Source organism: Equus quagga, chromosome 8 (genome assembly GCF_021613505.1).
Source record: "Equus quagga isolate Etosha38 chromosome 8, UCLA_HA_Equagga_1.0, whole genome shotgun sequence".
Taxonomy (NCBI): domain Eukaryota; kingdom Metazoa; phylum Chordata; class Mammalia; order Perissodactyla; family Equidae; genus Equus; species Equus quagga.
The window spans coordinates 127,115,128-127,136,194 of NC_060274.1; the positions used below are offsets into that span (position 1 = coordinate 127,115,128).

At 41.8% G+C, this 21,067-nt stretch overlaps 1 protein-coding gene across 1 annotated transcript in view; it reads left to right on the top strand.

Moving 5' to 3' along the window:
- GALNTL5 (polypeptide N-acetylgalactosaminyltransferase like 5) overlaps positions 1 to 21,067 on the top strand; it is a 69,235-nt gene that overhangs the window by 38,059 nt on the left and 10,109 nt on the right. The window contains exons 7-8 of the mRNA XM_046670229.1: positions 11,161 to 11,410; positions 16,945 to 17,062. Coding sequence (XP_046526185.1) covers positions 11,161 to 11,410; positions 16,945 to 17,062 — 368 coding nt within the window. The remainder of the gene's footprint in view (positions 1 to 11,160; positions 11,411 to 16,944; positions 17,063 to 21,067) is intronic.

The window sequence follows — 21,067 nt, forward strand, 5'->3', positions numbered from 1 at the left end:
GGCTGGAGTTTCAAAATCAAGGTGTCGGCAGGGCTGTGCCCCCTCTGAAAGCTGTAGGAAAGAATGCTTCCTTGTTTCTTCCCAGCTTCTGGTGGTGGCTGTCAGTCCTTGGCTGCAGCTGCGTCACTCCAGTCCCCGTCTCTGGTCACACGGCCTCCTCCCTGTGTGTCTGTCTGTGTCCAGATCTCCCTCTCCTTATAAGGACACCAGTCATGTAGGGTTAAGGGCCCACTCTGCTCCAGTAGGGCCTCATCCTAGTTAATTACATCTGCAATGACCCCAGTTCCAAATAAAGTCACATTCTGAGGTTCTAGGGGTGGGACTTGAATACATCTTTTTGAAGGACAAAATCAACCCATAATACTACCATAAAGTTTGTGGGTTTTTTAAGGAGAAGAAGTAGAGTCTTATTAATTTTTTATTTTGAAAATTTTCAAACCCACGGAACAGTTATATAAACCCTCCTCTAGATTCACTAGATATTAACGTCTTACAACACCCGCTTCGGACACGCATACTCTCTCTCCCTCTCCCCACCATCCTTTCTCTCTCTCTCTCTCTCACACACACACATATACACACATTGCCTCTGTGTTCAAAAGTAAGGTTGGTTTATAATTTTCCTCTTTTGTACTGTTTTCTTATACTTTGCTTTACTACAATCATAGAATGAATCGTACAGTTTTCCTTTTTCCTTTTTTATGAATATCTACATAAAATAAATTATCAGTGTTTGGAAAGTTACATAAAATTGGCCTATAAGCTATCTAGGCACTGGTATCTTTTTTGGTTTCCTCTTTAGCCTAGGTAGTTTTTAAGAAGTGACTTTTAAACTTTCCAAACATAAGAAATTTTTAAAATTGTCTTTTAATTGTTGACTACTAGGTTAATTATATTATTGTTAGAATTTGTGGTCTGTTTTGTTGAGATTTCCTTTGTGTCTTAAAGCTGGGCCAATTTTTCAAAACTCCCATGTGTATTTTTTAAAAATGTAAATTTTCTCTTTTTGGTTGTAGGTTCTATGTATATATCTAATTTTGTTGTTCAAATATTCTATATTTTTATTCATCTAATTTGACTTGATTTATAAATTTCTGATAGGGTTATATTAAAATCTTTAACTAAGATTGTGGATTTGTCTATTCATTTTTCTTGTAATTTTGTCAGTGCTTGCAAGCTGTCAATCTATATTCGCCTGCTGCCTGCCGCCACCCCGGGCTGTGGGCTGCCTGGTCCAGGCACTGCTCCCAGGTTAGCAGCTGTGCCACCCTGTGGTGCGAGCAGGTGAGGCAGCAGCTGGTGGCCCATCATTAACTTATTCATGTATTCTCTCATCCAAACAAGGATTTATGTAGCACCTACTAGGGGCTGTCCGTGCCCGCTTATTCTTTTTTTCATTTTTATCAACTCTATTGAGATACAATTTACATAAAATAAACTGTACCCATTGAACACGGACATGGATTTTCATATGCCATTAATGTGTGCATGCACATTTAGAGTTGTGTTACCTACCCGAGGAGCTGACGTTTGCACCATCGTGAAGTGGCTCTCTTTATCTCTGGCAGAGTCTCCCAGATCTGTTCCTTTGCTCTCACTCTTCACTCATTCGCCTCCCCTTCACTCTACTCGAGATGCACTGACCTTCTCGCTGCTCCTCAAACACACCACGTATGCCCCTACCTCAGAGCCCTTGCACATGATGTTTTCCCTGGAGTGTTCTTCCAGGTGTCTGCAGAGCCTGTTGCCTCACTTTGTTCAGTTCTCTATTCAAATGTCACTTTATCTGAGAGGCCTTTCAAAACCACCCTATGTGAGATAGCAAGTGCCTACCCCTCTCTATCAACCTTATCTCATTGACTTTTACTCATAGTATTTATTACTTCCTGTCAACTTGTCTGTGTTGGTGGCGCTGCCCATGTGACTACGGAAGCTGCCCATAAATTGCAGGAGCTGAGACAGAGTGTTGTGACGAACTCTGTGCTGTGCCCCAGGGAAGGAAGGAAAACGACTGAGACTGGGTAGATAACTCCGTTAGGGAGAGTTAGAAGGCGGGGGTTTTGCAAAATGGAGAAAAGGTGAGGAAGAGAAAGCTATAAGCAGATGGCATGACTCTAAAGGAAAGGGGATGTTTTTGCATGGGAGCAGACACGTTATGGTTTGGAGGCAGCCATGGGTTGCCGGGAAATGCTGATGTTGCCCAGGGCCCAAGGATTCATGGAGTTTGAGGAGGAGGAGGAACTTTTGACCAGTGACATTGCTGGGGAAGCAGCATCTCTGGGGAGAGTCAGGGTTCACATGAGGCAAGAAGGCTGTAGGAGAATTTTGTGGAAAAAGTCAGTGTAGGGAAATATACTTCAAACGAGGGCCCTGTGGAAAGCGTAGAGGGCGGGCCACAGCAGAGGACAACGTTTGGGGGAATAAATGCGGTGCAATCGGGGGAGTGAAGACACAGGAGCGGGTCGTTCACTGAATTGGCTGGCGGATGGTCAGCAAGCGGCCAAGAAGGCAGAGACTGGTGTCCTAGAAGAAAAAGGTTAACCAAACCTAAGGTGGCGCTGAGGGCGTCATTGTTGCTTCACGTTCGCATGGAATGAGACTGTTCTGTTGTCTAGTGTGGTAGAATAATGCCCTCCCCCAAGGACATCGCCCCAATCCCTGGGACTGTCAATATGTTTCCTAGGTGGCACCTGTGATTAAAGAAAAGGGCCTGGAGGTGGGAGATTTGCCTGGATTATCCAGGTGGCCGACTCTCACCACACGAGCCCTTAAGACTGGAGGACCTCCCAGGTTCTGGTCAGAGGGTCAGAGAGATGTGCGCGAGGACTCCATCCACTGCGGCTGGCTTTGAAGATGGAGGAAGGGAATCAAGGAAGGTGGCAGCTTCTAGAAACTGGAAAAGGCACAGAAACAGATTCTCCCCTGGAGCCTCCAGGAAGGAATTTACCCCCGCTGACGCCTTGATTTGAGCCCAGGAAGACCTGTGTTGGACATCTGACCTACAGAGCTGTAAGATAATCCGTTTGTGTTGTTTTAAGCCACCACACTTGTGGCAAAGAACACTAAAATACCTAGAAAGAGACCTCTCTGTAGGTGGTTGACCTTGAGTTGGAGGGCAGTAATTATCTGACTTCCTGGCAGTCCACCTGCTTCTGGAACTGCCGGCTGCTCAGGCTGACCAGGAAGTTTCGCAGGTGGAAGCAGAGAGGCCGTGGTTTCGGGGACAGGGGCCCTTGAGCAGAGCTCTCCAAAGGAGCTGTGCAGAGGGCCGACTCTCCCCCACAAACATCAAAGGAAAGAGACAGGACGGCACAAAGAGCACTGGATTCTGAGCCAGAGCCTCAGTGTTGAGTTCTGTATTCACCAGTTGCCAGCTACAGGATCTTTGACAAGTCGCTTCTCTGAACCTCGGCTTCCTAATCCATGATATGGGAACAACGGTATCTATCTAACGTGGTTGTTGCAATGATGAAATGAGGGAATTATACATATTTCTTTTTTTTAACAATATGAAATAAATGCCAGTGCAGAGTGATTAGTACAAGTAAATAATTAAAATGTAAATGTTGGATGCGTATGCTTCAAAATGATAGCAAAATACATAAAACTAGGAGAAACACAGGGCGAAAATAATAAAAATCTACAACATTAGTCGTGGAAAGGCTCTTGGAGATTTTAGAACTCACCAGCCTCGTTTCCCAGTTAAAGAAGCTGAACTCCCAAAAGATCAGAGACTTGCTCCAGGGCGCCTAACTCAGGACTCAGCCCCACGATTCGTGATTTCCACAGCAGTAGACAACATTGTCACACTACCAGGTTATGGGAACGCAGCTAACAAACTACTAGAAATTCAGATAGTATAGTCAGTTGAATTGCTTTTCACAAAATCCAAATGACTGTTTAACATTTATAGTGTGAATTAAACAGAAATGCTTAGATATTTCATGGAAGAGGATCATACACTTAAGCACAATGAGATTCTCTGTAAATTCCCTCAGAATAGATCTTGCACTCTGCCTTCTTAAACATCAAAAAAATTAAGAGATATAGCAATAACATAAGGCATAGGTTAATAAAAATGAAAATATTTTTGAGCCCTTAAAAATGATCACTTTAGAAACCAAATCAAGGGTATTTTAGTGTTATTTACAATAAATTAAATATAATTAACGTTTAAATGTAAACATATAGAAACTAACCAAAGAAAAGCAGAAAAGAAAATAAGAGGAGAAAGAGACTGAAAGTGTTAAGAGTGAGATTGACACAGCATTTGTTGTTTAGCAAAAACGGGCAAGGAAACTTGGAAACCAGAGTCTCCAGAGAAGCTGTGCGTGCAGATTGCGACAGGAAAGCAGACAGCAAGCTTCTAGCAGGGAGAGATTCAGGGCTCCAACTTGCAACCTCAGTGAGCGACTGAGTGTTTTTAACATTCCACGGATATTCTTTGGGAGGAAGTGTGGGGAAGATCCTTTATCAGGCAGATTTGACCTCATGCCCTCCGCTCATTTTAGGCCGGAAGGCGAGGGTGGCTTATTCTGGGCAGAGTCAGGGTTTTTCGATGGGACTCAGACGAACGTCCAATAGGTCACCTCCATAAACAATAAATAGCGTGATCTCTCCTGTATCGTCTGTGGCCCAGAGAAGCAGACAACTGCTCCATTTTCTGGCAATAAACTTGAGATTTCCACAAAATACTCTGTGAGTGTGGGAATCAGCCAAAAGGAACCCCAGTACCCCTTTGCTCTCATCGTAGCAGATAAATTTCCCCCATAAAATGCTTTATGATGAGTGAAAAACAATGAAGTTTCCTTGAAATGTAGGTGCTGGGTGGCTCGTTCCCACACGCTTTGCTTAGTTGATTCAGCTAGTTAATTTCAACGAGCACTCAGAAAAACAACATTATTTTGCACGTAGTATAATTTTAAATTGTTTTGTGATTTATAATAGTACATTTGTGATCTTTCTGGTTCATTCAAATTTTCAGAGTTTAAAATATTCAAATCTTTAAATGCCAAGGGTACGCTCTATGTGATAGAGAAGGCACCGTAAGTCAGTACGGGAGGAAGGACGTTCTTTGTTCTTTTGTGATGGTTGTTTAACAGCGCTCAAACGATTAGTTATTTGGGAAAAAATTTAATCTTCATCTCATACCACAACCTAAATAAATTCTAGCCAGATTAATAATTTTATTTTTTAAAATCAAACCATTAAATTATTACAAGAAAATTTTAAAAATAGAAAAAGAAAACATAGATTAATAGTTACCTGTTCTATGAATAAAGAAATTTCAAAGCTTAAAATCAATCGATTTAAACATTCTCATCACAAGAAAAAAAATCTGCAAGCATGTGTGGTGAGGGATGTTGACTGGACATATTGTGGTGTTCATTTTGTAGTACATACAAATATTGAATCATTATGCCGTACACCTGGAACTAATATAATGTCGTGTGTCAATTTTACCTCAATAAAGAAAAAAAAGTAACCCAATGGAAAAGACAGAGCTGACTTCAAAGAATGAAAAGCTACTGTAGATAAAAAATGCTAAAATTAAATAACAACACACTAGGGGAAACAGTACAACTAAGATAGACAAAAAAATTAACATTCTTAGTATGTAAAATATACATACAAAGCCATTAAAAAAAAACCCATGACACCAATACCTGAACGGGCAAAGGATGTGAACATTTCATTTACAAATGGCTAATCACCTGAAAAAAATTCAACCTTACTAGGATTAAAAACAAAAAAATGTAACCAGATGTTACTTTTTTATTGAGGTGAGATGTGCATAACATAAGATTAAAGTAAACAATTCAGAGGCACTTAAGATCGTTATGTTGTGCAACCCCCACTTCCATCGAGTTCCAGAGCATTTTCATCACCTCGAAAGAAACCCCACACCCATTAAGCAGTTTCTCCCCATTTGCCCTTCTCCAGCCCCTGGCAACCGCCAGTGTGCATTCTGTCTCAAGATTACTTCTTCTGGACATCTTGCGTAAATGGAGTCATACCTTTTGTGTCTGGCCCTTTCACTGAGCATAATGGTTTTGAGATTCATCTACACGTACGTGTATCAGCGCTTCATTCCTTTTTATGACTGAATAACATTCCATTGTATGGATATATGGCAATTTGTTTCTCCATCCACCTGCTGGCGGCCGTTTGGGCTGTCTCCCCTTTGGGCTGTTGTAGAGAGTACTGCTATGAACGTGTGCATACATGTGTCTGTCTGAATTCGTTTGAATATGTACCTATGAGTGGAATTGCTGGGTCACATGGTAATTCTGTTTAACTTTTTGGGAGCTGCCAAATTGTTTTTCATAGCAGCTGCACCATTTATATTCCCATCAGCAATGTACAAGCGTCCCAATTTTTCCACATCCTCACCAACACTCCTTATCTTCTGTCTTTTGAGTTTGTTTTCTTTAAATTCTAGCCATCCTGGTAGATATGAAGTGGTACCTCACTGTGGTTTTAATTTGCGTTTCCTTAATGACAGATGATGCTGAGCATCTTTTCATGTCCTCGTTGGCCATTTGTATATCTTTTTTGGAGAACCAGATGTTGTTTTTCACCTATCAAATTAGCAGACATCATTTTTAAATGTTAACGTTATATAACATAGAAGCTATTTTTAAGTGAAAAATGCAAAGTGTTGAACAGTGTGTGTGCTGCCAATAGTATGAAAAATTATGTAAGTTCAAAATAGGACTCTAGCTCAGTTTTGATTGAGGCATGAAGACAACAGACGTATATTCCAGAGCGAGTTGTCAGACACACCACCATGAAGAAATTTTAAAATAGATATTTGAGAAGCAATAAGATAACTCAGCCACGGTGAGTCAGATGGTTAGAATTAGAGATGATTTTTGGAGAAAGCTGCTCGCCAAAGCCTGGCGAGAGGGACTTGATATGAATTTCCCGCACTGGGGATTCGGCACATTCTCAGATATCAAGACAACAAAATTAGAAATATATTGCGTGTGAGGAGAATAGACTATCGTTGGCTTCTTGCCTTTTGTCAAAAGGGCAAAAGAAGAGCTGTGGCTGGCTGCAGGACCAACGACATTTGCTTCCGTGTTAGCGTCTGTATCAACGGCAGAATATCCTCAGGCGATGGATGTTTGAGTGGGAGAGCAGTAAAGATCACCTTAGATCGTGCCCAATGGGACTCTCTGGAAGGATGGACAGGGTCTAGCAGAGGAGAGGCTAGAGGTCGAACACGGGACCCTAAGTTGCAGAGGAGGGCGTCTGGACCACCCGAATAAAATGCATTTGCCCAGCTGAAGGAAACTGCAGATAAGAGACAACCAGGGATGGGAAGGGAGGGGCTCCTCAAGATTACCGTGCCGGCCACACCCGGAGGGAGGGCATCAGCTCCGAGAGCACCCCGCTGTCTTACCAGGAAAGAACTGTCCTGCCCCATTTTCTTCTCCTCTCTCACTCTCCTTAGGCTGTTAGTGAGGTCAGAAACCGCAGGCAGCCAGCTAGGGAAGGAGAAGAGCAAGGAAGAGATGAGAAGACTAATCCAAAAGCAAGCGGCCTTCCTGCAGGGCTGCCTCGTGGTGGGGGGAGGACGATGAGCGGTCCACGTGTGGTAAGGAAGTCGCATGGTAGCCTGGGCCTGGACACTCTAATTGCAGGACTGAGACTGTGTTTTCAACTGAACGTGACTGCCGTCTGAGACTTTCCATAACCCAAGAGCAAGCGGAGTAGACTTGGAGACTGCTCCGGTCCGTAACCAAGGGCAGGGAAAGGACCATTCCTCCCTGTGCATTTAAAGGAACAAAATCAAGTCACTTTTCCCAAGAGTCCTGCTTATTCAAGGAGCTGGTAGAATAAATACACATGAGCATTTGCTTGTCTGTGTAGACACTATTTTGGATGGATAGTTAAGAAACCAGTGATGTGAGCTGAGGGATAAAGTTTATATCATTTTTAATGATTTAAAATTCTGTTACGAATCATATAGAAGAATAGTTGTATTTTATAGTAAGATTTGGAGGATGTACTCTTTCTTTCCAATATGGCTCTTTCTTCCCTAAAGATTTTAACAGTTTTATTGAGATATAATTCACATACCATATCATTTGCCCATTTAAAGCATACAATACAATGTTTTTCAGTATATTCATGGGGTTGTACAACCATCACCATAACCTCATTTTGGAACATTTTTGTCCCACTACAAAGAAACCTCATACTCATTGGCAGTCACTCACCATTCCCTTTCATCCTGTTGCCCCTCCCCTTCACCAAACTGGAGATAATGATTCATTTACTTTCATTTGTCTTTTTTTTTTGGTGAGGAAGTTTTGCTCTGAGCTCACATCCATTGCCAATCTTCCTCTCTTTTTTTTTTTTTTGCTTGAGGAAGATTAGCCCTGAACTAACATCTGTGCCAATCTTCCTCCACCTCGTACGTGGGTCACTGGCACAGCATGGCTTAACAAGTGGTGGAGGTCCACACCTGGGATCTGAACCCACGAACCCACGACACCGAAGCAGAGCGGGCCAGGTTCAACCACTACACCACAGGGCCAGCCCCTAATTTCCTTTCTACATGTATAGATTTACCTATTCTGGACATTTCACTTAGTGGAATTACACAATATGTGGTCTCTTGTGACTGGCTCCTTTCACTTAGCGTAATGTTTTCGAGGGTCATCCATGTTGTAGCTTGTATCAGTACTTCATTCCTTTTTATGGCCAAATAATATTCCACAGAGTGGATACACCAGGTTTTGTTTATCCATCCGTTGATGGACATTGGAGTTATCACTTTTTTACTATTAGGAATAATGCTACTATGAACATTCATGTACAAGATTTCGTGTGAAACTAAGTTTAATTTCTCTTGGGTGTATGCATGCTCCCCAAGGGTGGAATTGTTGGGCTATATGGTAACTCTATGTTTAACTTTTGAGGCACTGCCAAATAATTTTTGAAAGTGGCTGCAACATTTTACACTCCCTTCAGCAAGGACAAGGGTTCCAATTTCTCCACAATCTCACCAACACTTGCTATTGCCTGTCTTTTTTTTTTTTTTAATTAAGATTATGATAGTTTACAACCTTGTGAAATTTCAGTTGTACGTTATCATTAGTCACGTTGTAGGTGCACGACTTCACCCTTTGTGCCCTCCCCCAAACCCCCCTTTCCCCTGGTAACCACCAATCAGTTCTCTTTGTCCATATGTTAACTTCCACCCATGAGTGGAGTCATACAGAGTTTGTCTTTCTCTATCTGGTTTATTTCACTTAACATAATACCCTCAAGGTCCATCCATGATGTGAATGGGACGATTTTGTCCTTTTTTATTGCTGAGTAGTATTCCATTGTATATATATACACCATATCTTCTTTATCCAATCATCAGTTGCTGGGCACTTAGGTTGCTTCCACGTCTTGCTATTGCCTGTCTTTTTGATTACAGCCATCTTAGTGAATGTGAAGTGATATCTCATTGTAATTTTGATTAGCATTTCCCTACTGAGTAACGATGTTGAGCACATCCTTATTGGCCACTTGTATATCTTCTTTGAAGAAATGTCTATTCAAATCTTTTGCCCATTTTTAACAAAGGTGTCTTTTTATTATTAAGTTGTAAGAGTTGTTTATATATTCTGAATACAAGTCCTTTATCAGATACGTGATTTGCAAATAATCTCTCTTATTTCTTGGTGGTGTTTATTTATACACAAAAGGTTTTTGTTTTGATGAAGCCCAATTTATCTATATTTTTCTTTTGTTGCTTGTGGTTTTGGCGTCATATCTAAGAAGCTGTCTAACCCAAGGTCACAAAGCGTACGCCCATGTTTTCTTCTAAGAGTTGTATAGTTTTAGCTCTTACCTTTTTAGGTCTGTGATCCAATTGACCTAATTTTTGTGTTTGGCATGAGGTAGGGGGTCCAGCTTCATTCCTTTTCATGTGGGTATCCAATTGTCTCAGGACCATTTATTCCTCATTGAATTGTCTTGGCACCCTTGTCAAGAATCAGTTGACCATAGATGTTTGATTTATTCCTGCACCCTTAATTCGACTCCTTTGGTCTGTATGTCTATACTAACACCAGCATCATATTGTTTTGATTATTATAGCTTCATAGTAACTGTTGAAATCAGGAAGTCCTTCAAATTCCTTCAACTTTGCTCTTCTTTTTAAGATTGTTTTAGCTAACTCAGGTCCCTTGCCTTTCCCTATGAATTTTAGGATCAACTTCTGCAAAAGGAGCCAGCTGGGATTTTGATAAAGATTGCATTGAATCTGTAGATCGGTTTGGGGATTATTGCCATTTTAACAATATTGTCTTCTGATGTAAACATGTGATGTTTTTTGTACTTTCATATGATTTTATGTTGGCTATGAGAAAAAGTCTAAACTCTGCGCCTGAATTTTGAGGTCCCTTCCAGTTTGAGCCCATCTAATGTACTTTAACAACATATGTTCTTTATTTGGCCATGCCAATTTTTCCCATGTTCTCTAAGCAGAATAGACCCTCATTAAAGCTTGTCCTCAAGAGCAAAAATAATTATATGTCTCTGCAGCCCAAGCACCAAATGAAATACCTAAGAAGGTATCCTGACAGTAAACATTGCTAAATTGAGTTGATTGATCAAGGCCAACTTCAAATGATATTTTTCAATTGAAGACCTGCTCAGTTCCACCTGCCTCTTTAGAATCTTCCCCAAACCTCTCTGTAACCCACCGTTCACCAACGTCTTCTGAATATCTATGGCACATGGTGTGCCACATCTTTGGTACAAAGGAAAATATGTGTTTCTGGTCTTCCCACAATGAAACTGAAAGAGCCAAACACATAGCAAATGCTCCACAAAGACTCGCGGTGCAGAACTTTTTTTTTTAAAGATTTTATTTTTCCTTTTTCTCTCCAAAGCCCCCCAGTACATAGTTGTATATATTTTAATTGTGCGTCCTTCTAGCTGTGGCACGTGGGACGCCACCTCAGCATGGCCTGACCAGCGGTGCCATGTCCGCGCCCAGGATCCGAACTGGTGAAACCCTGGGCCGCCGAAGCGGAGCGTGCGAACTTAACCACTCGGCCACGGGGCTGGCCCTGTGTTGAACTTTGATTCCAGTTGTCAGATGTTTCATCCATAGGCACTAACGCTAGTCTGTTCTTGTCTCCCCAGGGGACGTTCTGGTGTTCCTGGATAGCCACTGCGAGGTGAATAAAGTGTGGCTGGAACCCTTGTTGCTCGCCATTGCCAAAGACCCCAAAATGGTAGTATGTCCTCTGATAGATGTCATTGATTACATGACACTGAAATACAAGCCCTCTCCTGTTGTAAGGGGAGCTTTCAACTGGCATCTACAATTTAAATGGGATAATGTTTTCTCTTATGAGATGGATGGACCGGAAGGACCCATTGCACCCATCCGGTAAGACTTCTTCTGGTGATAGAGACAGGGTGCATATGTGTTGGGAACTGGTTGGGGGGTGGTGTGGGGAAAGAAGCTTCCAGAGATTATTCCTTTGATTTCTTGGGTTTAATAAAGAGAAATACTTTGCTATGTATTTTGTTTCTAAAAGTCTATAACAATAGAATTTGGTAGGTTTTGAGTTTCTGCCAGTGAAAGTGAGCATCTCACCCCGGTTCAGAACACCACCGTGGCTGGTATCCCTCTGATTCTGGATGTCCATCTTGGAACGTGGACTTGCTTCTCAGGAGCAAGTCGTATGTCGATCAATGAACAAAATATCAGCACTGTGGATAGCCCAGAAAACATCGCTATCTTTGTCAAATTCATTTATAAAACATTTATCCAAGTGCTTCCATCTGTGATTTTGTGGTTGAGATAAATGTGATTTTCCTAGATTATCAGTCTTAGGTAATGTATTTCTGAATGAGAGAACAACTTGAATGTTGTGACTCTTAACTGCATTTATGAGGCTGTTTCTGAAGAGACTTCCTCCAGGTCACTCCTCACATTAACTGATAACTTTGACGCCAAGCTCACGTCTCTTCTTTTGCTGTTAACCTCTTTATTTAACAAACTACATGAGTAAATTTTCCAGTACTATAGCCTAGCGAGTCCCAGGTACTGACCTCTACTTTAACTCAGCTAGAGCTGGATGATCTTGTGTAAGTTATTTAACCTCTCTGTGCCTTGTTTCCTTGTCCGTAAAGTCTGGAGAATAACAGAGCTGTTCTGAGAGGTAAATAACATATCCAAGTTTGGAAGAGCATCTGCCCATAATAAGTGCTGTATGAATGTTAGCTATTTATAATTGTTAGCTATTATTATTATTCCTCCAGCTGTATCCTGCACCTTCCATCTTCTAAATTACCAGATATCCCTCTCTTTGGCCATAACCCAGGACCCTCCTAGCTTTTTCCTGCTCTGCTCCACCCACACCTCCCTTTGGACATCATCGAGATCTCCAGATCTTTGATTTCTCCTTTTACTTCTCACGGTGTTCTTTCTTCTTCTGTTGTCCAGACTTTCTGATCTTTAATTCACTTGCTTCCTGCCAGTGCCTTCAGCTGCGGCATCCCCCACTAGCGCCCTGCATGCTCTGCCATCCCTTTATCCACGCGTCCCCCGAAGTGGGTATGCCAAACCTGTATTGCTCCCCTTAGTCCCAATGCCTGCCCCTGCCCCGACTCCCTCCTCTTAGTAAGCAACCTGGCCTCCTCATTCAAGGATGAAAGAAAGACCACCTAAGAATTGGGAGGAGATATGTCGCACTTTCAGAATGGGATGTTATGCAGCCGTTAAGCGTGACCACATATGAACGCTGTATCGCCGTCTTCAACTCTCCCACTGCCTGCTCTAGCCCAGGGATTAACCAGCTCCAGAAGAACCATCCTTACGATGACTTTCACATCACATCTCTCCATCCCTCTGCCTGTCCCCGCGGTCCAGGCCCTCACTGCCCCAGGCTCAGACTCTACACCATGACGGACAGTCTGGCCTACAGGCCTGGCCTCCCTCATTGCAATCTCTCTGTTGCTACATTAATTTTTTCTAAATCCTATTTTGCATGTCACCAATCTTGCTTATTATCTTTCCATTGCTTTTAAGGATAATGTGCAGATTCCTTCACACATCTTCCACTGTGTGTGAAAGATCTTCCACTGATCTCTCCTCTGCTCCAGCCATCACTTGTTGGCTGTTCAGGGCTGCCATGTACTGCACAGGCTGTGAACTGCACATTTCCAGGAGGCACTGTTCACAGAGGCTATAGGTGACTAGCTTCCCTGGGGTTGTGTATGAAGGCATCCCTTAGCTGGGCCAGTTACCTCTCTCAGCTTCAGTATCTTCACCTGTAAAATGGTGATGATAATAATAATAATACCTACCTCCTACCTCTCTGAATTTTTGAGGGGATTAAATGAGCCAATGCTTGTAAAGCTCATAGTTTAAGGCCTGACACAGAGGAAGTGATCTGTATAAATGGTAGCTATTGTTAATGTTACAGACTTCAGAATGAAAAAGAACGAAGATATACCTCATTTAAATAAAATGTATTATGTAAAAATCTTCATTTACTCAAAAAAAATAAAGCATAAATCTTTTGAGTTCATCTCAAAATAATTTAAAATAAAGTTACTTTTAACAAGAAGTATCTGTGGTGTTCCACTTAACAAAAAAATTAACTTATAATTTTTATAATATTTCCACATCTCTCATATCTGGTATTTTTTAGGCTCTAAGAATTTCAACAGGGAAATAGTATTCTTAATATTTAAATACTGAAAAGCAACAGTTTTGGAATTCTAATATGCTGTTAGTGTATGTACATTTTACATGCTTTTTGAAAACCATTTGGCAATATCAGTTAAAAATCTTATAAATGTTATTCTTTTTTTTTCAGATTGGCACCTGAGCTAACAGCTGTTGCCAATCTTTTTTTTTTCCTGCTTCATTTTCTCCCCAAATCCCCCCAGTACATAGTTGTATATTTTAGTTGTGGGTCCTTCTAGTTGTGGCATGTGGGACACCGCATCAGCATGGCCTGATGAGTAGTGCCATGTCGGCACCCAGGATCCGAACCAGTGAAACCCTGGGCTGCCGAAGCAGAGTGCATGAGCTTAACCACTAGACCACGGAGCCGGCCCCAGTGTTCTTATTCTTTAATGCAATAATTCCACTTCTTGGAATTTATCCTTAAGGAGTTAATGAGAAATAAGTACAGACTTGTATATTGTATCAATATTTGTATCAGTAAGAAAATCAAAACAACATAAAATGTTCAATATTGAAATGGTTAACAAAGTATATTCATGTTTTGTGGAATTCTACATAGTTAAAGTTTTTGAAGGCTAATTAACTAAAAATGAAAATTCTCACAATATGTTAAATAAAAAATCAGGCTATAAACAAATTATATCAGTATGATACCAATTGTGTGATTATATATGTGTATGCATGTTTATATAGAGAAGCGATATTATACACATCATATGTGTTATAATTTTAATATATCAATTATAAGGTATAACAATATATGTAAGAAAAATAGGTTGTTTTAAAGGGTTAAAAAAATAAATTTTAGATATTAGCCATGGTGTTAATTAGTGTTCAAATCTGAAGATACTTTTTTCTCCCACTTAGAATAGTTCTAATGACAATGAGTTTTGGGAAACTTAGAACAGGCAAGGATGGTGGCGGCCTTGCGGTCACCCGGTGGTCCAGGGAGGGACGTGCTGGAGCAGCATTCCCGGGGACGGCTCCTCTGCTCCACCCAGGGCCTTTCCTAAGGACATAACGTGGCCCGTTTCACTTTCTGCTGCTGTCTCAGACCATCGGCTGAGCTACCACCACCGTGCAACACTGCTCCCACTGAGAGACACACACTGCCCAGCGATTTCAAGAGTTTTAGGACAAAAGCTTTCTCCCTTGAGAGGAAGGCGGAATTTGAATTCTTTGAGCGGCATGTATTTTTGCCCTATTTTCAATGGGACCAATGGCATAACTTTAAGAACTGTTTTGTGAAATTACTTCACATGTAAATTTAATAGGTATTTGCTGAGTACCTATTGTGTGTGAGGCATCGTACTGAGGATAGAAAACGTGACCCCTGCCTTCAAAGGTGTGTATTCTAATGGGAAGGAAGGCAGGTAAAAATATAGTTGCAATACAGTGCTGTGACAGGGGAGCAAGAGTTTTCCACGAGGCTTTCTGGCCTGCGTGTAATCACAGTCTTCTAGCGTACCAGACAGGGTGACATCATCCAGTGTACCAGTCGGGATCACTCCTTTCAGAATACAGACATGCTCTGATTTCTTGCGACTGAAAAAATAAAATAGGGGCCAGCCCAGTGGCGCAGCGGTTAAGTGCGCACGTTCTGCGTCAGAGGCCTGGAGTTCGCCGATTTGGATCCTGGGTGCGGACGTGGCACCGCTTGACAAGCCATGCTGTGGTAGGTGTCCCACATATAAAGTAGAGGAAGATGGGCACGGATGTGAGCTCAGGGCCGGTCTTCCTCAGCAAAAACAGGAGGATTGGCAGCAGATGTTAGCTCAGGGCTAATCTTCCTAAAAAAAAATAAAATTAAATAAGTAAAATAACCTTATTTTATCGGCTACCTCTCTTTTCCTTTTCTCTAGAAAGCCCTTAGAAAGAGCTGTCTGTGTCACTGTCTCCAATTCTCTTAAACTCTTTACTCTTGTCTCTTAAACGCACTGTAAGCAGGCGTTGCCCCTCGCCCCCAGCTGAAACTTGTTAATGGCCTTCACACTGTTAAGTCCAATATTCCGTTCTCTGGCCTCGTCTCACTTGGTCTGTCAGCAGTGTTCCATGCTGCTGACCTCTCCCTTCTCTTTCACGCCCAGTCTTCCCCTGGCCTCCAGACCGCCTGGTCTTCCTCCTGTCTCTCTGGTTCTCCTTCCCATCTCCTTTGCTGATTCCTCCTCTTCTCTCTGACCTCTTATTGTTCAAGTGCCCAAGGCTCAGTCCTTTGTCCTCTTCTCCACTCCTCTCACTCACAGAGTGATTCTCATCGATCTTGGATTGATGACTCCTGTATTTATGCCTCCAGCCCTGACCTCTCTCGGAATGCCAGACTCATCTATCCACCTGCCTACTGGCATCTCCACTTGCATGCTGAATAGACACCTCAAACATGTCCAAAATGCAACCTTCCCCCAAAAGCCTGTTCCGCCCACAGCATTCCCCATCTCAGTGCACGGCAACTCCACCTTCCAGGTACCCAGGCCAAAAGTGCTGAAGTCAGCCTTGACTCACCTCTTCCTGGAACATCGCACACCCCCCGCATAAGCAGATCTGCTGGTTCCATCTTCAAAATCTATCAAGATTTCGGCCACATCTCACCACCTTCGTTGCTATACCCTTATCCGAGATTCCATTGTTTTTCTCTGAGACCACTGCAATAACCTCAAATTGAGGGCCCTAATTCCACCTTTGCCTGTTGATTCACTAACTTATCCTTAACACATCGTAGATGCTTAATATATGCTTTTTTGAACAAATGAAGGAATGAAAATGTAATTATTTTCAAACTACCTAGTTTGGTATTATTGGGCCCTCCTATTGGTGGACCAAAAAAGATGCTTTGTAATATTATGGTTTTCCCAGAAGTAAATATTACAATTCACTTAATTCCTTGGGGAGAAAGATTTCTAAACTCCACTCCTCAACTGAATCATCTTCCCATGGGGAACTCACATTCTAAAGATAATTTTCCCTCTCACCAAGACGATGTGTAGAATATATTACTTACATAATGTGGTGAGAGCTAAGTAAAAGTTATTGCCTACTTTTAGGTAGTTATAGTTGTAATTTAGTAATTTTACATACTTAAAGCTATATTAAGATAATTTTGATGTTAGTTAATATGGTTGCTTTTTAGTTTTTAATTGCTATTGCTAATATTCAATACAATTTTGGCAAAAGTCCAGAATGACTAAATCTGTGGAAACAATTTAATATTTATGTGTCCTCTTTAGGTCACCTGCAATGGCTGGAGGAATTTTTGCTATAGATAGGCAGTATTTTAATGAGATTGGACGGTACGACAAGGACATGAATCTCTGGGGAGGAGAAAATTTGGAACTTTCACTGAGGGTAATTCACACTTTGTTTTTAATTAGTTACCTTTATACATAGAGAGCGAAATCTAACTTGACCTCATGTAGCATGCTGTGGCAGTCATGCCCTGTTTTCCTACACGAGCATCTGGTACCATTCTGGTGTCACATGCAATAAGTGATTTATGGGACTCCTTACAAAAATTGAAAATATTTAATAAAATATCAGGTTTTCTTACCATATGTTATTTCTAATGTATGTGTATAAAATTAACATCATATGTTAAGCTGTTTGTGGAATCTCCCCTTCATTATACTGACTGTCTTGGTGGTCTTGATGTGGAGGAGATAATCCAGAACTGGGGGTAGGAGACTTGAATGCCACTAAATACATGGGCTGTCCTAGCTCTCAGTTCTCCATCTGGAGAGTGAGTGGATTCAGTAGAAGTTGTCTCCTAACTCTTAAATCCTGAGATACTTGCTACCACGTGAATGAAACTTGAAAACGTCATGGTGAGTGGAAGAAGCCAGACACAAAAGGCCATACATTTATATGAGTCCGTTCATATGAAATGCCCAGACTGAGCAAATCCGTAGAAAGAGAAAGTAGATTAGTGGCTGCCAGGGGCTGGGGAAAGGAGAGTGACTGCCAATGGGTACCAGATTTCTTTTGGGGTTGTGAAAATGTTCCAGAATTAGATAGTGGTGATGGCTGCACAACCTTGTGAAAATACTGAAAATCATTGAATTGTATGTTTTAAAAGAGTGAATTTCTTGTGGTATGTGAATTATAGGTCAATTAAAAAAATAGATTTAACTTTAAAAAAATCCTGTGGTATGAAAACACCAGATATTAGACATTAGAATGAGTCCCAGCTCTATCATTGACTTGCTCTATGATCCTTGGCAAGTCATTAATTTTTCTAGTCTTCACTTTCCTCATCTGTCAAATAGGAATAAATACAAATGCCATTCTCAGAATTTTGTGAAGATTTAATGAAATAATTGGGGTAAAAACAAAGCACGCAGTAGACACTCCTGGAGAAAATCCAAAGAAAACACTAAGATACTATTCAAATGTTAATAATATGTCTATCATAGGTAACTCTATTTTCGACTAAATTCTAATCATTTTTTATAATGATCGCTTTGAACGGTGCATAAAAATCTGGGCTGTGAGCTCACCATTGTCACCCTTAACATTTTCCCCTCACGTTTCTCTGCCTTGTTTGTCTCTTTTTCCCGACAGGGACAACCTGGTGTAGAGAAAACAGCTTTATTGATAACTAAGTTCATATTCTCTTTGAGCTTTAGTTTCCTTACAAGTAAAATGAAGGAAAAAAATGATCTCTATTACAAGGTTGTCATGAAGATAAGAGATAATTTATAGGAGCTGACTAATAAGTGACAGCCCTTCTTCTCCTATTTTAAATTTTGCCATCTGTTCTTTATGCTCTGTGATGTCATCTGCAGAGACGGTACTATGAATTGCATATATTGTCTTAGCGTCTGTTAAAACATTTACCATATTTGCTTTTTGTGTTTTCTTTTTCCATTTTTTTCCATTTCCATTTTTTTTCCATTTTTCCATTTTATCTCCCTCTTCCTTCTTAATTGGCTGGTTACTTTCTGCATTTTTAAAGAGTGATTTTAAGCACAGATGTCCTTTATAATGCCTCAGATACTTTATTAGGAATACAGTAATATCTAGAGCAATTTATTTTTCCTCCAAGCTCCTATTTGGCAGTATCCTGTAAGTCTGTTATTTTCATTGCTTATTTTTTCCCACTCGTGTTCCTTTCTGACCAGGCATTGTTACATTGCTCTCTGAAATACGGTATATGAAATTTCCCCCTTTCAGGACCTAGTAACTTAATAAGCACCTTCATGTGTCTCAGAATAGAATCAATTTCATGAATGATACATGCATATTTGAAAATGTGTGTATTCCTTTTCCTGGCTTTACATTCCCCCAGACAGCAAAAAACAGCAATCTTATAATTAAAATCTCTTAATTATCCTTGCTTCAATATTTCCAGATACTCCGTTCCTAACGGCCCTTTCATATCTTTTAAGTATGCTTGGGTCTCTCTTTTCACAAACAAACATGTAAATTAATAAACAGCCAGGCGCTCTCTTGACACTAGCAGCCGTCTCTAACCAAGACAAATAACCTTGTCTCTCCAGAGAGAAGATACCTGCAGATCCGTCTTCATTTCTCACTTACTCTTCATTCCAGTAAATCAGCATCCTGGGGGCCCTCAGCATCCTGGGACATCGTTCTGGGAACTGCCACCAGTTTAATACGGATGTCCCCAGTGACAGCCTTTGTTCTTCCATAGACTTGTGGTTACTGCAGCATTTGACACCGTAGACCAGCTTTTCCAGAAGTCTTCTTGAATTTTAGGACAAAATCCAAGAAAATCCCCTTCCATTGCTCAATCATTCCCAATTTCCTTCGCAGGAATTTCCTCTTGTGCAAGTCTCTTAAACACCGTGCTCCCGGGATTGCTCTTCCTGTCAACCTCTTCCTACCTCACCTTCTCTTCAGGGCCCAGGGCTGACACTCAGCCATTTTGCACCTGTGAAGCCACGCTGTTGTTAATATAGTGCAATATTTCCTCACCTGGTGGGAAAGAACCTCTACTCTGAGCCAACCAAATACTTCGCACCTGCAGCCCAAGCGCCTCACCCTTCTCCAGGATCTCTGAGGCTCCCCATGGTCCAGAAACTAAAGGGATGGCACTTGGCGGGGTGGGGCCACCAGGACCTGCTGTGGCATCTCCCTTCTGATCAGCCGGGTCTGTGCCGTACCCTTGTTAATATTTTTCACAGCATACCTGCATCGGCTCCCATGACTGTAATGAACACCTGTGTGGTGACAAGACCCAAATCTATAGTTTCGGTTTAGGGCTCTCTCTAGAGTTCAAGTTAAGTTCAGTGTAGCCATCACTTAAGGAGCACCTCCTGTGTCGGGCTGCGCCACATGCTGGGCATTCAGAAGACGACGCAATCCTCATTCATTCATTCATTCAACAATATTTATTGAGAATCTGTTGTGTGCCAGCACTTAGTACGGAGCACTATGAAATCACATAAAAGGGGAACCTAGCCTTGTCTTGGGTGTGTCTTAGATGGCTTCCCCGAAGAAGTGGCATTTAAGATATAAAGGATATGAAAGTGTTTTATTTATATAACAAGTTCTTATTATGTGTGGCATGCACTGCTCTGAAATCTTACAGATATTAACTCACTTAATCCTCATAATAAACCTGTGAGGTAGGTGCCGTCGTTATCTCCTATTTATAATGGAGAAACTGAGGCACAGAGAGGTTGATTAACTTGCCCAAATGCACAGAACGTGTAAGTAGTTTGCTCCAAACCGATCACTTCCTGCCTTGTACTGTCTACTCAGCTTCAAGTCTTGAGATCCCACCGGCTCGGTTCTGTCCTGTTTCTAAGTCACTTATCTCGGAGGCCGGCAATGTATTGGCAGCCTCCAACGCTCTGAATTTGCTTTAGTTGCCCTGAGCTCAGTGGCTCCCATTGCTTGCGGACAGTCGTGGCCTGCTGCAGACCCACGGACCTGCAGCTGCACTCCCAACCTCGGAGCGGTTCTCATACCCAGTTTATGGCACTTCAGCTTCCCTGGCAGAGTGGAGGCCAGCCTCGAACAGTCCCTGACAACCTGCGTCGTGGCTAGCCCCAACGCCTCAGGACCTGTGTTCCATCCAGGTGTCCCCAGATGTGGGCAAGGCACACTGCTCCAGGGATCGGGGCCCTGCCACACGCTTCAGGGGCCACCTGTCTCAAGAAGCCCGTTTCTCTGCATCACCCTTCAGACTGAGCCTCTTAGATATCAGTGCCAGCTTAGATTCATCCAAGTTTGCTAACCTCCTTTGGATGCTGTGATTTGAAAACAAATCCCATGTTGGCCATAGAGAGAGGGTGAAGCACACTCTCCGACGCTGACGTAACGGGTTAGGCAAGTTCCTCAGGAGCCCCGCTCCTGCTCGTGCCTCAGTGGGCTACTTTCCGTGGT